The sequence below is a fragment of the Embiotoca jacksoni genome, unplaced genomic scaffold, assembly GCF_022577435.1.
Source record: "Embiotoca jacksoni isolate LCO1_2020_lvr unplaced genomic scaffold, fEmbJac1.0.p SCAF_48, whole genome shotgun sequence".
NCBI lineage: Eukaryota > Metazoa > Chordata > Actinopteri > Embiotocidae > Embiotoca > Embiotoca jacksoni.
The window spans coordinates 1597158-1620403 of record NW_027185401.1 but is presented as its reverse complement, the minus strand read 5'-3'; the positions used below and the strand labels follow the sequence as shown (position 1 = coordinate 1620403).

Below are 23246 nucleotides of genomic sequence, written 5' to 3'. Positions count from 1 at the left end.
TTTTTTTTTTTTTATCATCCACTGTGTCAAATTATCATCTGAAAACTACCTAAAGCTGTAGTGAAGTATAATAGTGGAGCGGAGGTATAAAGAAGCATCAATACTCAAGTAAAGTACTTAAAAAATTGTACATAAGAACAGTAATTGTACTTAGTTACTTTCCACCAGTGACTAATTTCACTAGTGAGCTATTATAGTTATGTGGCCTGTTGTCAGAATAAAACGTTACTCTAACTTTAGCATTCTCGTAGAAAACAGCATGAAACACAAAACACGAAACAAAGAGAGCTTATAGACTGAAGCACTGACATAATAACAACAACAATAATACAAAATGTATATACAGATTATTTTTCAAGCAAAAAGTGCTCCCCAAGGTCAGACAATAAGAAAATGTACATAGCAGCAATATAAATGTGCATATCCATACAAGCATGCATACACATACAAATAGCAAATATATACATAATTTTTTTTTTGCCTCTATATACACACACACACACATATCAAAAGATGAAGACTTCCAGTGACAGAATTAAAATGCAAATTAAAAGCACCTTGACTTTGACTGCTGGTTATTCAGACCAATGTTCCCAGACTAAATGAAATAAATTATTATTTATAACTGTGAGCATCATCTCCCAAAAGTGGAAGAAAAACACATTATAGATGACAATATACATTAATCAGTGTCTCTATGTATGTATGTATTATAACAGTAAAGCTTTATGACTTTAACAACACCCCATTCTGAAGTTACAGTCAAACTGTGTTCATCAAGGCATGACTGATATCAAAAGTCGGATTAGTACACGTGGCCTTAATTTTAAATATTTAAGGGGTGGAAGGTAACTGCGTACGACATGATTGTCCTCAGACGGCTCAGATTACAATTAAAATACACACATATTAAATCTTAAACAGTTCAGTTAAAAAAAACATATTTTACTATATAACAGCGGCAAATATTAGACTTTGTACTTGAAGCATATTTTGTTGGCAGCAAAATATACTTTGTTGTAAAATATTTATTATATGAAAATTTTCAATACAGTCCCAACATATGACGTTTAGTTAAACTATCTGTGAGGGCATGAGGCAGGTAAAGACAAAAACAAAACAAAAAACTCCAGCAGCTGAAAGTTGAATGCGGAACGAAAAAGTTCACTGAAATATCTGCCGGAACTTCAGTGTGGCATCCAGGCGGAAATAAAGAAATAAAAGTGCGAGCGCGATACAGTCCCGAAATATGACGTCTTAATTAAAGTTTCCGTAAGAGTATGAGGCAGGTTACAAATAATAAAAAAAAGAAAATCCATCTCGAACAGCAGTTGGAAGTTGAAGGCGGAACTAAAAAAAAAAAAAAAAAAAGTTAACTCACCAACCCCTGCCGGGACTTCAAACTGTGACACCCCAGGCGGAAGTAAACAACATAACCGTCTCGTGCACCTCGTATTGGCGATGTTGTCGTATTGCAGATAAATATTTCAGCGGCTGGGAGTAAAAAAAAATGTCTTCGGTTCAACATTTGAGAGATTTTATCAGCGAGCGACTAACTGCTGCTGCGGAAGAAATATTCACCGTGTTTGAAAACACCATCGTCCGGTACGAGGAAGAGATCGCACGTCAGCACAGACTGCTGGATATCACGCGAAAACCGGAAATAAAGTCTGGTCTGTAAAAACTTATAACGGTCTTAATGTGTTGTCGGATCAGAGCTTCTATTTTACTTTTTTTTTTTTTGTTGAGACTCACAGGCTAGAAGACATAACTTTTTTTTTTTTTTTTAATAAACCTTTAAGGAACTCATGAAAACATGTAACAAGACACAACAGATAGCAATCTCTCTTTCTCCCCTGAATGTGCTGATCTACTGTAAACAAAACCAGAATGTTTCAAGAAGTCTCTCCCCCGTGAAGATTATCAGAAGTGCAGTTCTCACGCGAGGGTGGGGGGGGAAGAGACGATGCATAAAAAAAAAAAAGGCACACTACTCAGTAGAGCTTTATTGAAGTGATGCTTGTGAACCCAAATGCATTTGTTAAAATAAACAGTTGCCTTTGTTGTACCCGAGACCCCGGCTCTTGTGTCACAGTAATTTACCTGACATATTTGGGGGCTCGTCCGGGATTAGTCTAGAAATAGAACATTTCCTATGTAAGACTCCAAACCCCTCCTATATGTATGGGTGACCTTTGAATTTTTACGTCCCGCAAGGGGACATTTTATTATATTAATAGGAGAGCTTTGGTAGTTAAATTCTGAGCACAAATTAAAGCTGCAGCCATTTAAACAGTATTAACTTGGTCGTCCGTCCGATTTGTTGCCAGTGGTTAAATTTAGACTATCATTTGTTTGTTTTGATTTGTGTGTTTTTATATTTATATGTTATTATATTATACTACATTAGCGACCTTGTTCTCCTCCAGAACCTCCACAGATTAAAGAGGAACAGGAGGAGCTCCCCGTCAGTCCGGAGGGAGAGCAGCTCGAAATGAGGCAGCAGACTTATACCTTCATGCTGATTCAGTGCACGTCCAAATGTGAAGAAATATTCGGAGTCTTCGCCGAAGCTGTCGTCCGGTCTGAAGAAGAGATCGATCGTCGGCGCAGATTGCTGGATGTCATCCTGAAACCTGAAATAAAGTTACACAGAATAGGTCTGTACAACGTCAGTGGTCTCGATGGACTTACGAATGAATATGATTCAGAGAAGGAAAATTAATTAATAACTGCAACAAATAGCATAATACAAGGAGGTAACCCTCATTAAATCCACCAAACCGCCTCAACTGGCTCCTTTCAACAAGGAAACCTAGTTTGTAAAAGACATACAGGAAACCGACTTAAATTCTTAAGACTGTAGAATTGGGAATTTTGCATTTAAAAATAAAAAAAATGTCTGATTGCGCAGCGTAATTGTTACTGAAAGTATAAATGACTCGAATTAAAAGCAATCCAAGTTGTAATCCGTTGGTACAGAAGTTTGACTTTAATTAATTTTCACAACCTGAAAATCAGATGAGAGGCAACTTAATTCATCCTCCGAGAAACGTTCGTCAAAAGACGTAAAGCGTATAGTAGGACACAAACGGGAAACACGACAGCAGAAAGATAAGTTGATTTCATATGTATTATAACGTATTGAATGGTAAATTTCACTCGTATGTGAACAACATTCAAAATACTGTAGAGCTCTGCTTTTGGTTCAAATTCAACTATATTGTTTAAATTTGTTATTTGTTTTTTTTCAATCATCAAATTAGTAACCTTTCTCTCTTTTTCTTTTTTTTTTGCGTCCCACCAGACGTCACACAGCAACATGTCTGTAAGGAGGAGGAGGTTCTCTGTAAGCAGGAGAGGAACTCCAGTCTGGACCAGGAGGAACCAGAACCTCCACAGATTAAAGAGGAACCGCAGGAACCAGAACCTCCACAGATTAAAAAGGAACCGCAGGAACCAGAACCTCCACAGATTAAAGAGGAACAGCAGGAACCAGAACAGCCACAGATTAAAGAGGACCAGGAGGAACCAGAACCTCCACAGATTAAAGAGGACCAGGAGGAACTCTGCATCAGTCAGGGCGGAGAGCAGCTTGAACTGAAGCAGGAGACTGAATCCGTTGCGGTGACTGTTAATCATGAGGAAAGTAACCACAGTGAACCAGAACCAAACAGCGACCGGGTCCTCTCTCGCAACTCTCCTGTAGCCACGATGCAAGATCAGAGAGGAAACCGGCACGTTGACTCGGGATCAACTGGAAACGCAGAGCGGAAGCCAAAGAAGAGACGCCACAGTAACCACGGAGACGACCGTCCCGCGGAGCCCATCAAATGTGACCTCTGCGGAAAAGTCTTCAAGAGTCCCACTCACCTGAGGTTGCATCACATGATCCACACGGGCGAGAAGCCGTACTGCTGCGAAACGTGCGGGAAGACCTTTCGCCACAGCACTCCCTTCGCAGTGCACGTGAGGATCCACACGGGCGAGAAGCCGTACTCGTGCGACGCGTGCGGGAAGAGCTTCAGGAGCAGCGACAAGCTGTCGGTGCACGCGAGAATCCACACGGGCGAGAAGCCGTACTGCTGCGACGCCTGCGGGAAGCGCTTCGCCGACCCGTCGGCGTACAGGCGGCACGCGGCCATCCACACCGACGAGAAGCAGTACTTTTGCAAAACGTGCGGCAAAGCCTTCAGGCACAACAACTCCCTGATGTGCCACGTCAGGACGCACACGGGCGAGAGGCCGTACCCCTGCGACACGTGCGGGAAAAGGTTCATCAACCAGTCGAAGTTGAAAAGGCACATCCGGACGCACACGGGCGAGAGGCCGTACCCCTGCGGCACGTGCGGGGCGAGATTCAAACACACGACGACGCTGAGAAATCACGTCAGGTCGCACTCGGAGGAAAGACCGTACCCCTGCGACACCTGCGGGAAATGTTACACCCACACGCAAAAGTTGAAAATGCACATGAAGACGCACAGTCAGAGTCCAAAAACATCGGCGGGGAAAAAGTCGGCGGGAAGCCGAGCTTGAAGAAATATGCAAGAGTTCATCCAGGCTAGGTTGATCTTTTATTTTTTTAAACTTTTTTTCTAAATATGAAGTGCCTTCAGACGAGGCTTGTGTGAATTTCTTACAGGGATTTTAAAGTGCGACACATGTAGGGCTGAGTATCAGCTTTATGGATATCGGTCCTGACGCCTCGACTTTGATACTTTTGTTATTTTACTTCAGCAAAAGTTTTTTTGATACAAATTTTAAGAAATCTATGCCAAAAAAGAAATTCACTTTCACGGTGTGGAACAAATCTTACATGCTGTTTAGAGGACGAGAGCGTAAAACAGGTTGTTTTTGTGTAGCTGCAATTTGATCAATGTTCCCTCAATGCCCTCTGCGAGTTATCAGAGAATGCTAGCTAGCTAACCGTGCACAGAGAAACCTTCCCGTCATTACAGCACGTACAATTTAGAGATATGGTGCTAAAAAAAAAAATGTTTTGAGACGAGGGAAATAAGACAATCTAATGCAACAATCACTGAAACTGATTTTTATCTACGTTGGCGAACCGTTCAAGCAAGATGCCGATGAGATTTACTGCTGCCTTAACGTTAAGCACAAGTTACGCGTTTTAAAATGTATGAATGTAGTCGGGGTGTAAATTTTTTTGCACTGAATGACTAATTTTTGGGTAGTAGATAGCATTATGGAGTGGTGCCATAAAAATATTGAAGTCCGGTACCCAGCCCGAGACATGTACATCACGCGGGCTACAAATAATAATCGGTCTGTGCAAGAAATCGCAGCAACACTTGCGCAATACCCGAATTTTCACCGTACAAACGACCAAAACTTGAGGAAAATCTTTTAGTTTCACATAGCGAACATTAACGGATTTTCTCTTGGACATGTTCGGAGGCTAAAATGTGAATTACGTGAGTAGGATTATCCTTACTTGCTAGCACAGCTAACAGCTACAGTTAAGAGTGAGACGGCATGGCCGACGAGTTACTGAGGGTTTAACGGTAACGACTCCACTGGGACTCACTCCGGGGTGATCGGGGCCATTAAGACCGAGCCAAAGTACTTTTATTTGGAATCACTGCTACTTTCTTCCGTTCCGTCAACCGATGCACCCAAATTAGCGTGCTAAAGTTAACGTCGGCTGTTTTTGTTGTTGTTGTCATGCTCTCAAGCTTTTCAAAAAAAAAAATGTCAATGTTATATTTTCAATGTTACGTTCCAGTTTCAGAATCGTAGGAAGCCGTCGGTCCAGCTAAATGAAGACAGTCCGCAATTTTACAGTTATTTTTCATTCATTGAAATATTTTACTTGTTTATCCGATGCCTTTGTGAGTATTTCAGAGAATGGCTTACGTTTACAAACTAAAACTTTATATACATTTTGATCATCTAAATGAAAAAGGTGAAGTCCGCAAGAAAAACAATATCCATATTAAAAAGAAGTTCATTCATAATGTTTCTGATTGAACAACTGATCACAAGTTCTACTTTGTACTTCTAATTTTTTGGACCAAAGAAAAAAGAAGATATTGTATATTATATCATTTCTGGTACATACAGATTTATTATTTATCCTTATGTGTCTTAATGAAGGTAAATCCAGGAAACGTTACTGAACATTTGATTTTGTTCATCAAATCCAATAAAAAGTTGTGTTCATCCAAACAAAGTGTTAAGTTACTTGTATTTGAATCTCCAAAGACAAGACCAAGAAATGTTTGTATTAAAATCAGTCCAATTTTCTGGACTCCTGTACATGCTTTCCCTTTTTTTGTATTTTTTCACATTTTTCACTACTCATGTTTGCAAGTCTGACAAAGTATAAAAGGCACTATATAGATAGATAGATAATTATTTCTCTGATAATAACTTCTGAAATTTACAAGGTTTCTCATAAATATCTCGACACTCAACTGTGTTCTTATATTATCACACTAAAAAGCTTCATAGTCAGAGTCCGTTCATTACATCAGGACAAACGGCATTGACCCTGATCACTAGTTTTTTTTTTTATTTGGGTGTCACATGATTGTAAATGAACTGTGCTTGCTTTGGACAGCTGGTTGAATAAAACAAAAACATCACCTTTAAGTCTGTAAAGTTCACCAGTCCAGCCATGAACTTGAGCGGCACTAGGACCCAGAGCAGAGCGGCTGTCAGAGGCGGTAAATATAGCAGCGGTGTGGTGGGTCGATCGGAGCAGTTGGGGGTCAAGAAGACTCTTGAACAGAACCGGATCAGTCTAAACCCTCCGTCTGCAGGACCGAGACAAGGGAACTCTTTCCTCTAAAAAAAACAATAACCCGCAGACAGACTTCACCTGAAGGCACCTGAATATCAGCTTCACGTGAGTCCCAGTGTCCTTTGTTGTGGATTTGTGTGAGGCGTTCACGGACTGCCGTTTCTGTAGGTTCACTGACGGTCTGTCATTCCAATGGCTCAAAAATCTGTTTCAGTCACTGAGAATATTAATTATTTATTTATTTTTATTATTTACTTAAAAAAAAAAAAATACAAATTTTACAAGACTTTTCTCTCTTTTTGTCGCCTGATGTTGTGAAATCTCTGTCTGGGAGGAGGTTGGGGTGGATGGACGGGTGTGGCCTGAATATAACCACACAGCTGTCTTCTCCCTCAGTCTAGGTAGCAGGTGCCCGTGAGACTCGGGGACCGGGGTTGAGGAAAAGCCTGACGAGGGTCAGCTCTTTCCGCGAACCGTACACCAGGATGCTGCAGCTGTGCAAAGTCACCAGCGCTCTGTTCATCAGCAACGCCCATTCGGCCTGCAGTGACGAGCTCATCCAGCAGGAGGCGGTGACGCTCTGCATCAACGTGTCCAAGCAGCAGCCGTTCCCCTCCGCCGGCATCACCAAGCTGCAGATCCCCGTCTACGACGACCCCAACGAGGACCTCTACCGCCACTTCGACCGCTGCGCCGACGCCATCCAGAAGGAGGCGAACCGCGGCGGACGCAGCGTCGTCTACTGCAAGAACGGACGCAGCCGCTCGGCCACCGTCTGCGTCGCCTACCTGATGAAGCACCGCAAGCTGACGCTGACGGACGCCTTGCAGGTGAGGATTGTTTTGGACCGAGATCGGTAACCAGCAAACGCACAGTAACGTGACGGTAGAACCTCGGTTGAAAGTCTTGACTCCGAGAGACGAATTTAAAAAGTGCAAAACCTCAGCGAATGGCAAAGAAAAAAAAAGAAAAAAAAACCTGGTTGCTCCCGACCCCGACGCGCCTTCTTCGTTCTCGGACAGCGACGCTCTTGCCCCGCCTTGAAACGAGAATGTCGCTCGGACGCCACCTCGCCCGGCTCGTCCGTTCTTTGCCGTTGACTTTCTGAAAAACATTGAGGGTCTCCCGTCGCCAATGTCAAAAAAGAATGGGACGGGAAGTGAGGTCACAATGACCTTTGACCTCCAAAAATCAAATCAGTTCATCTCCGTGGCCAACTAAACGTTCGTACCAATTTTGATGACATTACCTCCTGGAGACGTTCCAGAGACATCGTGTTCACGAGAACAGGACAGACCGACAAACATGATGCCTGCGGTTACTTTCACCTTCAGAGCTCACGTTGCTGACGAAGTCTTTTATGCTTGATTTTCATTGCAGGCTCACGATGATCGCTGCGTTACGAGTCAACACTTCAAACCTGCCGTTTGTTTTTGCTTTAGATCTCATTTCTATGAGCTGAACAAGTCTGACTGTAATGTGAGCAGTCAAAAAAAAAAAAAAAAAAAAAGCCGATCTTGCCGTTTGGAGGTCAAAAATGTGCGAGCGTTGACGCCGCAGCACTGAAACCGAAGCTTTTACTATCCCAAGGTGCCCTCGAGCGGCACGCTGACAGAGGAGCTGCTCGGCGAGAGTCACTCCATTCGTGCGCCGAGTGAACAAAATCGGCCAATTCACGCTTGAACGCCAAATGTTTAAACGTGACAAAAGTTTGACCTTCACGCTTCTGAACCCGCTTTGATGCGTTTGCGTTAAAGTCCGTAATTAACCCGTTACTGCAGCAGCTGTTCACGTCTGATTTTTACAAAACCTCTGTTTGACTCTTTTGGCTGAAATAAAAATGTTTTTTGTTTTTTAAACATTTAATTGAACATATTCATTGGCGTCTTTTCTGGGTAAATACTGTTTTTTTTATAATCGTAAAGGAGTCTTTAAATGCCTTTGAATGACCTTTATTGAACATGTGACAATCATAAGAAAAACAAGTTTGTTACCCTGTAAACTTCTAATTTTATACATTTATAGTAAATTACTAGCAATTTTGAGAGCTGAATTTGTATTACGCAAAATTTACTCTTTTTTTTTTATAAGCTACTCGGCTCAAATGGTAACGAGCCGTAGACGCCGGCGTCCACACACTCCAGAAAAGGTCTTAAAATGGTAAATTAATGCATTTACCGTCACCTAGTACCTTTAGAGTTGATAGGAATTTTATTTCATAATGTAATTTGCATTTAAACAGCTTTACCTGCAGGTGTATAAACTTTTTTTGTTGTTGTTGTTAGGATCTAAATTTTTGAAACAATTCTTAAACGTGCAGTGCAAATCTTTCGTCGCCCCCTGCTGGCAGAAAGAGTAATTACAAAAACACGGTCAAGGCGCGCTTACGTCATGGGCTCGCCTACTCCGTCATAAATATTTAGAAAAGTCTAGAAGAGCGGCTTGAAGCAATTATTTCGCAGATTATTTTTCCAGTGTGCATTCATCCAGCTGCTGCGGGAATGTCTCACCAGGTGAAAACGATCTCGTTGACTTTGTCAACTTTTTTTTGGCTTGAATGTAACAAAAGTTCATTTAAAAAAAATAAAAATTAAAAAAAAGTCCTGCGCCGTAGCTTTAAATAAAATATCACCCCACGGCTCGAAAGAGCCGGCGTGTAACGAGCTGAAACGTATCGATTAACGCTTCTTACCGTTTTTCGTTTTCCCCAGAAAGTGAAGACGGCCCGTCACGTGATCGATCCGAACCCCGGCTTCATGTCTCAGCTGCAGAGGTACGAAGAGGAGCTGAAGAGAAGACCAGGAAGGTCCTGATCATCCTTCCCGAGAGCCCTGATGTGAAAAACAAACAAAAAAAAACCAAACCCGCAGGTGAAGCTTCTTCCTCTCCGTCCAACCTTCGCTGCTTCAGACTCATCTGAACCTCGTTTAAACGCCTCTTCTGATCGAATTGTCCTTTAATGTCGAGGCTCTTGATTTTAGCTTTGAGAGACAATGACGTCTTAATTATTTGACAGTGTGTCTGAAAAAAAATTATATAAATAATCCTGAAGGGAAGGTGCAGTTTTAAAACAAAACGTTACATAAATAAAAGAAAAAAAAATTACAGACAATAACTAGAGTAGAAAAATCAAATATAAAAAGTACAATATAGAGAGTAAAGATAGGAAGGTAATGTTATATGTACTGAACCCATACACATTACTTAATGCTAATATATTCTGTACATTAGTGCAAATATTGCACTAACTTTATTTTTATAGCTGTTTTCTGAACATGTTTACAAAGTGCACAAAAAAAAACAAGACAGAAGACATTTATCTGTAAAAAAAAAATAAAACTGTTGGGAAAAAATTAAATGGTGTAGGAGACATCAAGGCAGTTAAAAGTCACTAAAAAAAATGTGATTCAGAATTAGTGGTACAGATTGTGAGCAGTAGTTTATGCGACATTCAAGATGACGTCACGGCAAAGTGTTAAAATATCGAGACATGTATTTATCGCGTCGGTTATTATATCTGTATCTGGCAGCCCTTTATCTTCAGGAACTATTTCGTCCTAGGTGTCCCGTGAGATTATGTCGTGTGCAGGGCTGCAATTTATCATTATTTATTAAGCTGTAGATGGGTGCTATGCTTTCACAATGCAGTTGCAGAAAAGGTTTGACAAAATAAAATGACACCCAACCGGTCAAATGAAAAAAAGAAAATCATTGTGTTTTCTACGGTTTTAAAGGAGTTCAGTATTAAAAGAGTTTCCGATTCATTTTCTGTTCGTCTAATTGATCGATTAATGATTCTGCAAACGGGCTCACAAATTGGTCCAAGTTGGCTAAAACACAGAATTTACTTGAATTTGTGTTTTTTTTTCTGGACGATAAACATTAACATTTTTCTCTACCAGCATTGTTCTGCAACTTATGGAGCACACTGTGGCTGCAGTTCCACTTTCTAACCTCTAGATGGTAGCATTTCTTTAAAAGAAAATTATGCTAAGAGCGTCTTGGTTTCTCTTGAATTTGATAAGACACAAAAGAAAAAAAAGAAAAAAAAAAACTCAGGGTGATTATAAACATGTGACTTACCTGACAGCTGCAGGATCCTCAAAAAGAAACCACAGGGGAAAAAACAAACAAAAAAAAACTCAAAGATTCAACTCTGACAAACAAAAGCAAGTTGAATCGTCCGCATTTCTCGTGTGAACCAGACACTCAAGACAGGAAGTAACCCGAGGAAGCCGTCTGAGCTGATCACAGGTCAGTTTCGCTTGGACTCTTTCACTGTCGATGTCAAAAAAAAAAAAAAAGTTGAACAGGGGTGATGTTACACTGGAGGGTTTTTACTTTCAATCTCACCTCTGTAGACGAGAATATGGAGAGTCTTGCTCCAGAAAAAAAATTAATAAAAAAAGCGACATTTAAAGACTCGACTCACCCGCAAGGTGTTTCCAGAGTCCTTCTGCACGCTTCTCAGGTCATGTTAAAGCCGTTTTCTTTTTTCAGGTTTCTGTATTTCGCAGCTAATTTCCCAGAAACTTTGCTCAGTTTCCTACAATTTCTTTTGGGGGCGATTTAGCTGTAAATTACAGAACATTTCCGAGAAAGGGTTTAAGGACACCTCTTGATCGGGTAGAAAAATGAGCCACAAAGTGTCACTTAATATATAAATTAAGTATAAATCCGTACCTCAGTGTTTCTGTTCGGAGGGGGGGTGGGAGTTTAGGGTGTGGAGTGAGTTTTTAATATTAAACTAATCGATTTCCACGGAAGCTCAAAAGCTTTTGGTTAGAATACAGTTGAAACAACATGCAGGCAGAAACGTTAGTCGATTTAATACTTACTGACGTACGGGAGCTCAAAATCAGCTTCAGACATACCTTCGTTGAGTCCCGATCACTTCTGAAAAACAAACAACCCTTTTACCTGAGCAGATCCAATCAGGCGGACAAACTGAAAACACCTGCGCAGGTGAGCAGAGACCTGAGATTTAATTGATTGGACCTTTTCGTAGCCTGAAACGTCCTTTTAACCTTCAGTTTGCTTTAAAAAAAAAAAAAAAAAGAGACCAGAAACCATGTGGGTTTAACAGCTACTGAATTATTAATGCAGTCGTTTTTTTTTTTTTTTTTTTTATAATGCTTTTTTTTTTTTTTTTTTTTAACTCAAAATACGACATCAAATGTCTTCAACTGTGTAAATAAAAAAAAGAAAAGGACTCAGGTTAAAAGACACATTAAAGTGCAGATGTGAGAAACAGCAGTTTATCATCACCGTAGAATAAAATCTGTACGTATTCAGTGTTTTAAGCTGTGAATGACGAGGACTGATTTAAAGTCTTGGAACAGATGAAGTGTCATCTGGCTGGTGACCGTGCGCGTTTATTAATCTCAGGTGTGTCTTCTTCGTTTTTGCCGCGCCGCCATTTGAGCATAAAAGGGACACCTTGAATTACGCAGACATTAAACGAACCACATCAGACCTCAGTTAGTGTGATGATGATGAAAAAAACAAAACAAAACAAAACAAGACGTGGATCCTAGAATATACTTGAAAAAAAATAAAAATAAAGAAGCATTCGGCACCTCTGCGGGCCTCGACGTGACGCTCTGTCCCTTTAAGACTCTGCTGCTGTACAAGTCTTGTTTTATTTAGTGAAACACAAAATAAAGTTTTAATCATCCAGCGATCGAGTCTTGTGTTTTCTGTCGGTGTGTTTTTTTCGAATGTGTTTTATTTCACATCTTTAGTTCACCTTATTAATTTTAATTGACTGAATTCATTAGTAAACTGGTTTCTTCACTTTGTGGACAGGTTGCTTCACTATTACGTGTTACTGGGTGTTTTTTTTGTTTTTTTTTAAAGAAAACTAAAGACCTATCATCTTTTTAATTTGGCTTTCTAGTGATGTTTATAGTCTCGATTTGACATTTTGATGATTGCTTTTTGTCCTGTGTTTTTCTTTACTTTCCTGAATTTTAATTATTGACTCTCATAATGTTGTTTTTCATTGTTGCAAATTCAATTTCTTCATTTTATTCAGCCTACATTTTTTTTTAATGAGTTTGACCTTATTTCTAATCTTATTGTTCCAATTTGTACGCCGATTTGTATGTGAAGCGCTTTGGGCTACGGGCTTGTATCAAAGCTGCTCTATAAATAATATATATTGTCGGGAAGTTTGGGCGACACTGCAAGTATGACCCGGACCAAAATATCGCTCTTTCATCGTGTTGATCAACGTCAAGGAAACTCGTCGTAGCGTGTGTCAAACTAGGCACGTAAAAACAAAACAAAACTTCTGGCATTGCTAGACCGGGGTTGTCCAACCTTTTTTTTTTTTTTCCCCTCCGAGAGCCACTTTGACTAAATGAAACCGTCTCATACTCAACCAGTAGCTTGCGAGCTACCCGGTAGTTAGTCGGAGACCCCCTGTGCTAGACCTTTTGTCGAGGTGTCCCAGACGTTTGTTCCCGATTGTTCATATTACTATCCTGGAAAGTTGTCGGCGATGACTAAATCGTGTCTAAACCGGGTTGAATTTGTGTAGTCTGAGCCCGGCATTGGACTTCAAGCTCGTGCTCCACGGTTATTGCTGGATGCTTCACTTCGACGTTTTTATGAGCTGCGGATTCAAAGTAATCAAACGGAAGCATCTGGGGAGAAAATTCAGTTTATTAAACAAAGAGTATTTCATCTCTACTGTGCCGAGGCCTTTCGCGTTGGTGTAACGGATCAGACTGGATCGGCTGCTGGGGGAGGTGGTGGTGGTGGGGGGGGGAGGGGTGTCTCTCGATATCGTTCAGACTCTTGGGAGTTATTGCAGACGATGGCTTTTGTCCCACTCTTCACGCACTCTGTCGATCCACTCCTTGTAGTTGGACACCTTGGTGTAGATGCCCAGCTTGTCCTCCTTGCCGCAGCCCTCGCCCCAGGACACCAGGCCGATCAGGAACCAGGTGTCCCGGTACAGAGTGACCATCGGTCCGCCGCTGTCCCCCTCGCAGGCGTCCATCTTCTGTCCCAGGACGCCGGCGCAGAGGACGTTGTCGGTGATGTTGTGCGGGAACATCTGGTGGCTGCAGATGCTGTGGCTGACCAGCGGGATGTTGATGACGTTGAGGGCCGAGCTGAAGTGACTGCTGTCCAGGTCGTCGTTGCCCCAGCCGGACACCACGGTGGGGGTGCCGTTGAGGTGGAGCACCCGCTCGGCCATCTTGCGGTCCGGCAGGCAAACGGGGACGATGTAATCGGACGAGGGGGCGGGGGTCTCCAGGCGCAGCAGGGCGATGTCATTGTCCACAGTCTGACTGTTGTAGTTCGGGTGCTTGAAGGTCTGGATGACACTCAGGGTGATCTCGGTGTCTTCGTCTCGGAGACGCTCGTAGTCGCCTGAAGACAAAGATCAGGGTTTCGATTGGCTCGCGAGTTTGCTTGCTGTTTCCCGACATACTGACATTGCATCGTGCCGACGGGACGAAGGGAAAATAACTTTCGGGTAATCACCGGAAACTGACGATCCTTCGAACGTCCTCCTCCAAACTTTACCGTCAAACTTCTAAAACCGTACCCTGACTACAAATCTGATGGCGAGCATGTCGTCATCTTTAGTCCAACATCAAACTTACTTCGTCTGGTGACAAAGCTAGCGCATTGACGATCGATCTGTGGAGGGACCGTCTGCTCGGTGCTTCGCTTTCAATTGACTGTGTTACACTTACGATCTGCTAGCTTCACCTGGCAGAGTTTGCACTGCACCGCATTTACATTTTTCTGACAATATATTTTTGTTGTATAGTTCATTTCTGGATTCGTGGGCTCAGTTTTTCGGGTGCCTCTGAAGAGCGAAGACTCACCCAGTCGTACTCTGATTCTCGTGGTGGTTTGGAGGCAGTGAGCGGCCGTCAGGACCCAGCTCTTGTCGATGAGGACGCCTCCGCACTTAAAGCGTCCTCTGGCGTTCAACAACAGCACCTGCACTCAAAAACGCAGCGTCAGCGGTTAACAATCTAAAACTGGCCGGTTTTGATTGGATTTGATTGACAGCCAGGTAAGTTAACAACCTCAACAGCTCAAATATTCTGGTTCACGCAAGTACGACTTCACCTTTTCCCAACAAAATAGCCCCAAAAAAAAAAAATCTGTTCGCAGCAAAAGAACAGTTACCTGCCAGGGACTCTCCCCCTTCTTGCCCACCTCCCCTCCCACCATCCACGGCAGCAGGCCGTCCCTCGGTTTGGTGTAGGACGACCTGCCGATCAACAGCTGACCACAGGACGAACGACCTTGCAGGAAAACACACAGAGGTTCTTGTTGTTGTTTTTTTTAATTTATTTTTTATTTAGTTCTTCGAAACAATACATCCATAATTTTTAAAGCCAAAATGCCAAAACAGGCCATTTGAAACCCCCCTCCCCTCCCTCCTCCTCCTCCGCCCCGATAGGCTTCGTGTTGATGTGCAGTTGTCAGCATTTTTTTTATTTTTTATTTGAATTGATCAAGTTATTCGAATAATGAAAAATGAACAGGCCGAAGCCGTTCTCACCGTTCGAGACGCATTTCCTGTGGTTGTCGTCCAGTTTGTATCCGGTCAGACAGCCGCAGCTCCTCGTCAGGCCGCCCTCGCCGTCCGTGCATATGTGGTCGCAGCCGCCGTTGTCCACCGAGCAGTTGGAGGCCGTTCGAGCTGAGCGAACGGCGGGAAAACGCGGACGATCAACTCTTAAACTTCAACACCCAGGTTTTAGGGGGAGTACAGTCGATGTGGTTAAAAGAAATCAAGCGACTAGGACTGAGAATCATTTTCGAGGAAAGTACTTCCTCAGATACAGTATGTGTTCTTCTTTTCTAAATACAGAGGTGGAAATATGCTGATGATAATTATCTCTATGTATATTTTTCTTTTCCTTTATTTCTAAGAAACCCGCCCAGTTTTGGTTCATCGCTCTTATTTCTGCATCTTTGCGGGATTCAGTTATATTTCAAAATGAAAGCTGCAAGTGATAAAAATGAAATTTCCAAAATTGTCTTGCAGACAAGAAAACTCATATTATGAACTGAAATGAAAAGTTTTACGGTGTCTCTTTTTTATGTTTACATCAATGCAAAGTGTTGACAGTTTATCCCTATATGTAATTTATGTTTCTACAATAAATATGATCCATGTTGAAACAACAACAACAAAATCTTGTTTTGGAGCAACAGTGTCAAAACACAAAATACATGAACGCCACCGTCTGCAAAGTGTTTTAGTTATTTTCGAAGTGACTTTACATATCTTGTTCCTCTCATTTTCTTTATAAGGGAAAAAAAATAAAAGTGTACAAGAGACGTGCGACCAGTCTGACGTAATTAAGATATTCAGGGTGCATCTTAAAACAGACAAATTTGCCTGCATGTTATACGATAGAAGGATTTTGTCTTTGGTGGTGGTGGTGGTGGGGGGGGGGGGGGTTGCGTGTCGTTATGTGGATTATCAATCCGAATTTTTAGAAGCAGACATTTTACCTCCAACCTGTACCTGAACCCCTGAAACCAAGTGTGACGCCCTCAAACGGCCAAGACGTCCTCACAAACACCGCAAAAAGACTCACGCTGTTCGCAGTATCTGCCCTCGTATCCGTGGTTACAGCGGCAGGCGTAGGTTTGGTGCATGTCCACGCAGGCCCCGTTAACGCACATGTTGGACTGACACTGGTTCCCGTCTGAAACGCGCCACATTTCCCACAATGCTCAGCAGGTGCTGCAGAGAAACCAGAAAAAACCTGCTCGCCGCTCTGACGGAGGGCCGTTAGGCAAGGCATCGGTCTCAACACCAGGGTTTTTTTACCGACTTATGGACCTCATTAAAAACTATAAAACTAAAAGCGAGAGAATAACACCAGACATCAATAACCACAGTTTGAAATCCACATCCGGTCAATGATCCTGTAATTTGTCTGCTGCAATAAAACAAGTAGAAGAAGAAGAAGATGCAGGTCCGAAACCGTCACTCACAAAATGTTTTCAAATTAGTTATTCAAATCTCTGGTGGTTTGAATTTCTGTTTTTTTTTTATAATGAACTTTAATAAAAACATGAAACCAGGTGAATTAGAGTTCATTTTAGGACAGAAGTGTGTATAATTTGAAGGCACTTCAGACATTTTGAGTTCTAGTCCAAGTGCAGCTGTAAAGAGGAAAACCAAAGCTTTTTTTTTTTTTTTTTTTTTAAAGCCAAATAGTGATGTACTTTTTTTTCCCTCTTTTTTTTTTCCCTACATTTAGTTTAAAGTTAACTCATAAAATCGTAACTGTTCACGGTCTTATTTCTGTCAGCATCCTAATTCTTGCCGCTGATTAGACCTTCGCAGAGTCCTTAACGTCAAACAGGCGTCATGTTGAACGAACTGGTGTTACCTGTGTACACCGTCCAGAACTCCAGCTGCAAACACACAGAGCAAAGAGTCAGTGATGAAGGTTGGAGATGGAACTGAAGTACGGCAAGCAGGAAGAGGGAAAATACGTTTTCTGCTTTCCGCGTCAGTGACTTCTTTCACGTGGGCTGTCGGTGTTCAAACAGGTGCGTTTAAACTATTCACAGGTGTCTTACCGTAGCTTCCCTGGTTTGGAAAATCTCTCTGGCTTCTTCAAAGTCGCATAATTCCTCCACGCATTCGCGCTCCATGGAGGCCGGCTTCAGCTCCTCCAGGAAGGAGTTCGCCCGTCGGGAGCGCAGCAGCATGTGAGCCCGCGGAGGCTCCAAGAACACTGAACGAAGAGACAAAGCGTGAGTGCCCTTAAACTGCAATACCATCGAGGGGCCACTGGGGGTCGGCTCCAAACAGCCTCCGGCTCCATAGACTCCCATTCGACTTCACTCATGAAATTACAAAGTCGATACATTTTTTTCCACAAGTCATTATGGTGTCATTTGCTAAAGTCGCTCCTTCTTATTAGTTTTCTGGAGGTCCATCTGAAAATAGTCCCTTCATTAATTAGATAGTAGGCCTTAAAAAGCGGTATGATTTTTCGAGTCCGATCCGTCGCTGGCTCCTCCCCCAGCTGGTCCATATTTGGTCACTTCTGGCTCCGAAACCGCTTCGAACTAGCAAAGATGGCGACGGCTAAAACCTGAACTCGAGGCTTCATAACAGCAGTTCACAAACCATGACAACTATTGATTAGACCAAGTTACTGTAAATTCAGGCTATATACGTCCTGTCTGTTTTCTGTTTTGTATTTAGCTAATATTTTCACACTAGTTTGTGAACTGAAGCCTCGACTCGGGTATTTTTGGTGCCAGAAGTGACCATACTTGGACAAGCTGGGGGAGGAGCCAGCGGTGGATCTGACTGGATCTCCGAAGACACTACGCCCAATCACCTGTAGCAGAAACCTGACTGCCACCATAGGCCTGTCCATCAAACACAGACTCCTTCAAACACACCGCTTTTTGAGACCTAATATCTCATTAATGATGGGACTTTTTTCAGCTGGACTGCCAGAAAACGAATAAGAAGGAGCGGACTTTGGCAAAGGACAACATAATGACTTGTGGAAAAAAATGAGACAAGTTTAATTGGAGTCTACGGAGCCGCTGACTTTTTTGGAGCCGACCCCTAATGGCCCTCGGTGGTGTTGCAGTCTGAGGCAAATCCACACTAGACTAAAATAATGAAAAATATAATGAAAAACCTGAATTGCTTGTTAAAATGAAAAGGTTCTGTTGAGGAGCAGGATTTTAATAAACAGCAGCTGTGCTCAGCGGCCATCATCCAAACACAAACCCACCTGAGAGACTGACGGCCGACGCCGACCACAGAGCGACGGCGACGCACACACAGAGGACGAGGCGGGACATGACCTCAGCGAAAAAAAACCTGCAGCCAATCAGACGAAGCAGTCACCTCCTCAGCGCTCGTGTTTACCCGCCGTCTCCAACATTAAATAATCATATTCCACATCAGATATCAAGGACGATGACACTCGCACATAAAAGCAGGTTAAAACAAAACAAAACAAAAAAAAGGTTCGAGAAAAATAAATAAATCACAACCACATCGAGTGGAAATGTTTTTTCCTCACTGCTTCAAATGTTTGACAGCAGCTTTGGTGAAACATTTCTACAGTATTGATCAGCTGAAAACACGAACGCCCTCCGAATAGAAGACGTTCCCCCGTCGGGTCCTCCGCGACCCTTTGACCCCGCCGGCCTCAACGACAAGAGCCTGGAGCGAAGCTGAAGCTACATCCTAAAGCCGTCACGAGAGAAACGAGCCGAGGTGTGTTTTTTTGCTACTTACGTGTGAATTAACGGAGGCCAACGACGAGACGATGCTTTCGCTGTTTCTGGTGTGCTAATGACTAACTACCAATGTTTACTGAGAGTCCATAGTCTGCTGCTGGATGCTGTCTGCCAACACAGTCAACATACACACACACACACACACACACACACACACACACACACACACCCACTCGCCTCCCACCCACTCACCTCAGTTCAGCGTTTCCCAAAAGTCTGCGACGTTTCTACTTATTTCATTAAAAAAAAAAAAAAATTCCACAAGACTTTTAAAAAGAAAGAAACTGAAGCATCCAAACGTTGACTCGACGGCGACACTCATCTCTCTGCAGCCTTTCTGAAACTAACCGGACAAAAAAAAAAGTTTGACCTTCATATTTCAATATATCCACTAGACAAAATCTATCAATTTTGAACCTGCACCTCTTTTATTTGTATCTCTCCAAAAAAAAAAAAAAATCCGGTGTGTCAGATTAAGGTGACAGCTGTTATTTCAACAAGTCTGATATATATTTATTGATAATTTCAGTAAATATAAGTATCAGATTGGACTCATAATTGAGGATTCACAGGGGCAAAAATTACTTCTGAAAATCCACGAGAACTTTAACTAAAAGTTATTTGTCAATATTTAACCTGCAGGTGCTGCTACAGCAAAATGGCAGCCTGATAAAAAAAAACAACCTGAATTTTACCTTTTTTTTTTTTTTAAAGTTTATTCATTTTGCATCTTTGTTTTTATTTTTAGCATTGCGGTTTTCATGACTGGAAATTATTTCCTTCCGGAACTTTGCTTTAATTTCAAATGAGCCATAAAGTTGGAGGATTTACATGGCACTATGATCATATTATTACACAATATTATTACAATGCACATCAAAAAGTTGATGTGTTGACTTGGAGATATTTTGTGTGTTCAGATGGGGTTTTTTTGTTTGATTTTTTTGTTTTGATTGAACTTCCTGGGCTACATTGTTTGAAATTATAATTTTCATATTATTTCCTGAAGTTTTAAGTAATGAAAGCACCGACATCCACGGTGAATAAATATAAAAATTATTTTTAAAGGCAAATCCAGAGCAGGAAGAACACGAGATACCTATTTGAGATGACAGACAGCAGATAAAATCACAGGTTAGAGAGAACCTTCGAACAAAAACGACAGAAGAAGTTGACACTGTTAGAAAAAGGAAAAAAGAGGCTTTTGGGACTCCGACAGATCTTGTTTTTTTTCAACTGGAATTACATGACCCACACGGAGTATAAAGACAGAGTTGTTATATAACTTCTAGAACGTCTCAGATCAGAAAAACACCAAGATACAAATTTATATTAAACACCAAATACATGTAATAATACAAGAGGGTGGTACCTCTTGTATTATTATAATAATAATAATAATCCACTAAACAGCAGCCCTAAAGTTTCTGTTTCTAATCTGTTTGGCCTGCTGCCACCTCGACCCAACTCTGGATAAATTGGCAGGAAATACATTGATTGATTGGATGTAGTTGGTTTTAATTCATAGAGATTATGTCTGTGAAGGTTCTCACGTCATTTAGGCCATGGTAAGTCTTAAGTTTGATCCAAATGCAACTGGACTTTTTGTGTTTCTTTTGCGTATAAATTTAGAATCTTACAGATTAAACAAACGAGATATAATTTGTTAATTAGTGAGCTTCAGACGTTCTTGTTGGTTGATTTTGTTACCTCAGTTGAGCTGATTTGCGAAGCTAACGAGCTGCTGACCTGCAGCTTCAAATTAACTGCACCGATTTAAGAGTGGGCCCAAAATTTTCCAACTATTTCTTAAAGACACTTTCGTCCTATTAGTGTTCAAACTATCTACAGTTCCGTGACTGCTGAAGAAAACCATTGGATTCGTTCAAAAGCTCCCAGAACAGGTCAAGAATAAATTCTCAGTGTCAGATATAAGGTTTGTCTCGGTGTCGTGATGGTCACACGAATCTAAAAAAAAATGTATCTAACTCAGGTAACACAGGCGACATTTTTCTTGTATTCCCGCCGTTGGACGTTGGCTCGGCGTCAGCGCCTCTCGGTAAACAGCGAAACCCTTCAAGCAAGAATGCAGGTCTCGTTGACCCCGGCGGCGGGAACAGATGCGCGGAAGCCGGGCCGAGCCGGGCCGGACTCCAGGGCGTCGCCGTGCCGCCGCCGGTTGTGGAAACCAGGACACTTATCAGGGTTAACTATTCATCTATTCGTCTTTTGTGCCGCAGCCTCGTTTCTCTCAGCTCGGTTTACATTTGTGTCCTCTGCTTGTTTTGATTTGACAGAATAAAAGCTCAGCCCGCGGACATAAAAGAGCCATCTTTGGTTCCACGGGGCAACACGGCGATGATGTGACGAACACCGATTCAGGAGGCGTTGAGGTCGGGCGCGGCCCTTTCTGAGCCGCTCGGAGTTCAGGTCAGCCCCCCATTTGTTTCTCTTCAGTTTCCATGAACCGCTTTAAAAACTGGATTTTTTTTTCTTGTGTCTTTTTGCCAGAAGAGCGCACTCAGCAAACAAAAGAGTTCTGACATTCAGTGTTTGTGGTTGAAAGCGTTGATAATTTGCATTCAAGTCAGATTTCAATTTCAAAAAATCTCCTTCAACAAACGAAATATTCTGATCTACTTCACTGATGTTTATCGAACTAAGCAACCTGTAAATAAAATAAAAAGAAAGTAAAACATTTAGAGAAGAAGAGAGACAAAAAAAGAAAAAAGAAACAGAAGAAAAAAGAAAAGAAAAAAAAAGTGCGTGGGTTCTCTCCGGGTTCTCCGGCTTCCTCCCAACACCCAAAAAACATGCACCTAAGGTTAGTTGGCGCTGCGCTAGTGGCAGCCTGTTGCAGCAGCTCCCCTCCGAGATGCTGCTGTAGCGAAAAAATTTCCCCTCGGGGATTAATGCAGTACATATAAAATAAAATAAATAAATAATTTTGTAGTAATTTAAAAATTGAAGCTAGGTTTAAATGGAACTCTTGAGCTCGTGGTTAAAACACATGAAGTCGTACGGGCGTTTAAGTCGTTAAGTCGTAAAAAACACCCTTGCTCAGCAAAAGCGACATGGACGGCGTCTAGAAGCCAAAGAGGTTAATAATTTTGCATGCTAACAGGAAGCTAATGTAATGCAGGAAATTCAAAGTCACAGAGGGAAAAGATGAGGCCGTTGGGAAGATCAACATTCTCCTCAGACGTAGGGCTGTTATCTAAGTTACGCAGACAAACTCTACATGACGGAAATTACAACGTATTACCTTAATGTCCAACGATAAATTAACTTCCGTGGCCTCTGACATTTCCGTAAACGTCAGCAAACAACGTCACAACTCGCAAACTCGAGGCTTATAGAAACATTTGAGTTTCAACATCGTGAATACCACTTTATAATTGTCAGAACCCAACAGTAGAAAATGAATCGGGAACTTTGTTGAAACGGACGTCCCCAACGTCAACAGTTTCTTGGCGAACAACAGCCAGATGTGGACTTCCAACGATTCAAATGTAACTGTTGAACTATTTTTGTCTTTGGTCCACTTTTTAGCTGCCGAACATTTGCCTAAAAACAAGTTTTATTTTTCACAGGTTAAAACTGAGGAGCGATCGTCGGTCACGGGCCGCCTGAAGGCGATCTACTTACAGTCTGGACTTCTTATCGCACATCGACACCCAAAACGACAAAAGAAAAGACACAAGCGGAGAAGAAAGGACGGAGAGGTAAAGGATGATTGATGCGAAGAAAGACCTCGAATCCCTCACTTCAGCAGCAAAACCCAACAATCGAGGCAGCGTAGACGTTTAAATGACGCAAAACTGTAAACTTGATGTTCAAAGTATCATTTCACGCTGGAAAGAGTCCCAGTTGTTTTTCCTTTTTTTCTTTTTTGTTTGCGATTGAGTAATTAGTTTTGTCGCTATCATGTATCCAGATCACCCCATGAGAATGTTTTCACTGAATAAGGTCATTGTCCTCTGCAGTAAAATGTGCGAAAAAATCTAAAGTAGGCTGCTCATTGTCGAGCCGGGCTGCTTCCACAGGGTTAGATTACGGTATTGTTGAGCAGCTTTCTTGTGCCAGCTCAGCGCATTGTTTAGAAGATGAAAAAAACAACAACAACAACAACAACATATCGTGCAAAATATACTGTAAAATACTTTTCAAGACATTTATGTCCACGGTGGAGTCCTTG

General features: G+C 42.0%; 3 protein-coding genes across 5 annotated transcripts; 2 read left to right on the top strand and 1 right to left on the bottom strand.

Moving 5' to 3' along the window:
- Positions 1-1418: 1418 nt before the first annotated feature.
- LOC138210741 (zinc finger protein 3-like) lies at positions 1419-6282 on the top strand. The gene is made up of 3 exons (XM_069170032.1): positions 1419-1673; positions 2430-2660; positions 3308-6282. Exons 1-3 carry the CDS (start codon positions 1511-1513, stop codon positions 4537-4539), a joined length of 1626 nt encoding a protein of 541 aa, XP_069026133.1. The 5' UTR covers positions 1419-1510; the 3' UTR covers positions 4540-6282.
- A 430-nt stretch (positions 6283-6712) lies between these two features.
- Positions 6713-12434, top strand: dusp28 (dual specificity phosphatase 28). Of its 2 annotated transcripts, none has more exons than XM_069170105.1 (3): positions 6713-6874; positions 7171-7599; positions 9481-12434. In XM_069170105.1, the coding sequence occupies exons 2-3, from the start codon at positions 7255-7257 to the stop codon at positions 9580-9582; spliced, it is 447 nt and encodes a 148-aa protein (XP_069026206.1). In that variant the 5' UTR covers positions 6713-6874; positions 7171-7254; the 3' UTR covers positions 9583-12434. The 2 variants fall into 2 exon arrangements, with proteins under 2 accessions (XP_069026206.1, XP_069026205.1); XM_069170104.1 differs by having other exon boundaries at positions 7166-7599.
- Positions 12435-13420: 986 nt separating this feature from the next.
- proca (protein C (inactivator of coagulation factors Va and VIIIa), a) lies at positions 13421-22734 on the bottom strand. Of its 2 annotated transcripts, none has more exons than XM_069170034.1 (9): positions 22697-22734; positions 18535-18623; positions 17354-17511; positions 17161-17185; positions 16357-16467; positions 15309-15449; positions 14930-15048; positions 14620-14737; positions 13421-14155 (listed from the first exon to the last, which is right to left on the bottom strand). In XM_069170034.1, the coding sequence occupies exons 1-9, from the start codon at positions 22717-22719 to the stop codon at positions 13581-13583; spliced, it is 1359 nt and encodes a 452-aa protein (XP_069026135.1). In that variant the 5' UTR covers positions 22720-22734; the 3' UTR covers positions 13421-13580. The 2 variants fall into 2 exon arrangements, with proteins under 2 accessions (XP_069026135.1, XP_069026137.1); XM_069170036.1 differs by lacking the exon at positions 22697-22734 and adding an exon at positions 19047-19146.
- Between the last annotated feature and the right edge of the window lie 512 nt (positions 22735-23246).

Coding starts and splice junctions, on each gene's coding strand:
- proca (XM_069170034.1), bottom strand. CDS start 22,719: ATGTGCGATAAGAAGTCCAGACT. Junction 15,049..15,308: donor CAGGAAATGCGTCTCGAACG/GTGAGAACGGCT, acceptor TTTTCCTGCAAG/GTCGTTCGTCCTGTGGTCAG. Junction 14,738..14,929: donor AGGGGGAGAGTCCCTGGCAG/GTAACTGTTCTT, acceptor TTTTGAGTGCAG/GTGCTGTTGTTGAACGCCAG.
- dusp28 (XM_069170105.1), top strand. CDS start 7,255: ATGCTGCAGCTGTGCAAAGTCACCAGCGCTCTGTTCATCAGCAACGCC. Junction 7,600..9,480: donor CGCTGACGGACGCCTTGCAG/GTGAGGATTGTT, acceptor CGTTTTCCCCAG/AAAGTGAAGACGGCCCGTCA.
- LOC138210741 (XM_069170032.1), top strand. CDS start 1,511: ATGTCTTCGGTTCAACATTTGAGAGATTTTATCAGCGAGCGACTAACT. Junction 1,674..2,429: donor AAAACCGGAAATAAAGTCTG/GTCTGTAAAAAC, acceptor GTTCTCCTCCAG/AACCTCCACAGATTAAAGAG. Junction 2,661..3,307: donor AATAAAGTTACACAGAATAG/GTCTGTACAACG, acceptor GCGTCCCACCAG/ACGTCACACAGCAACATGTC.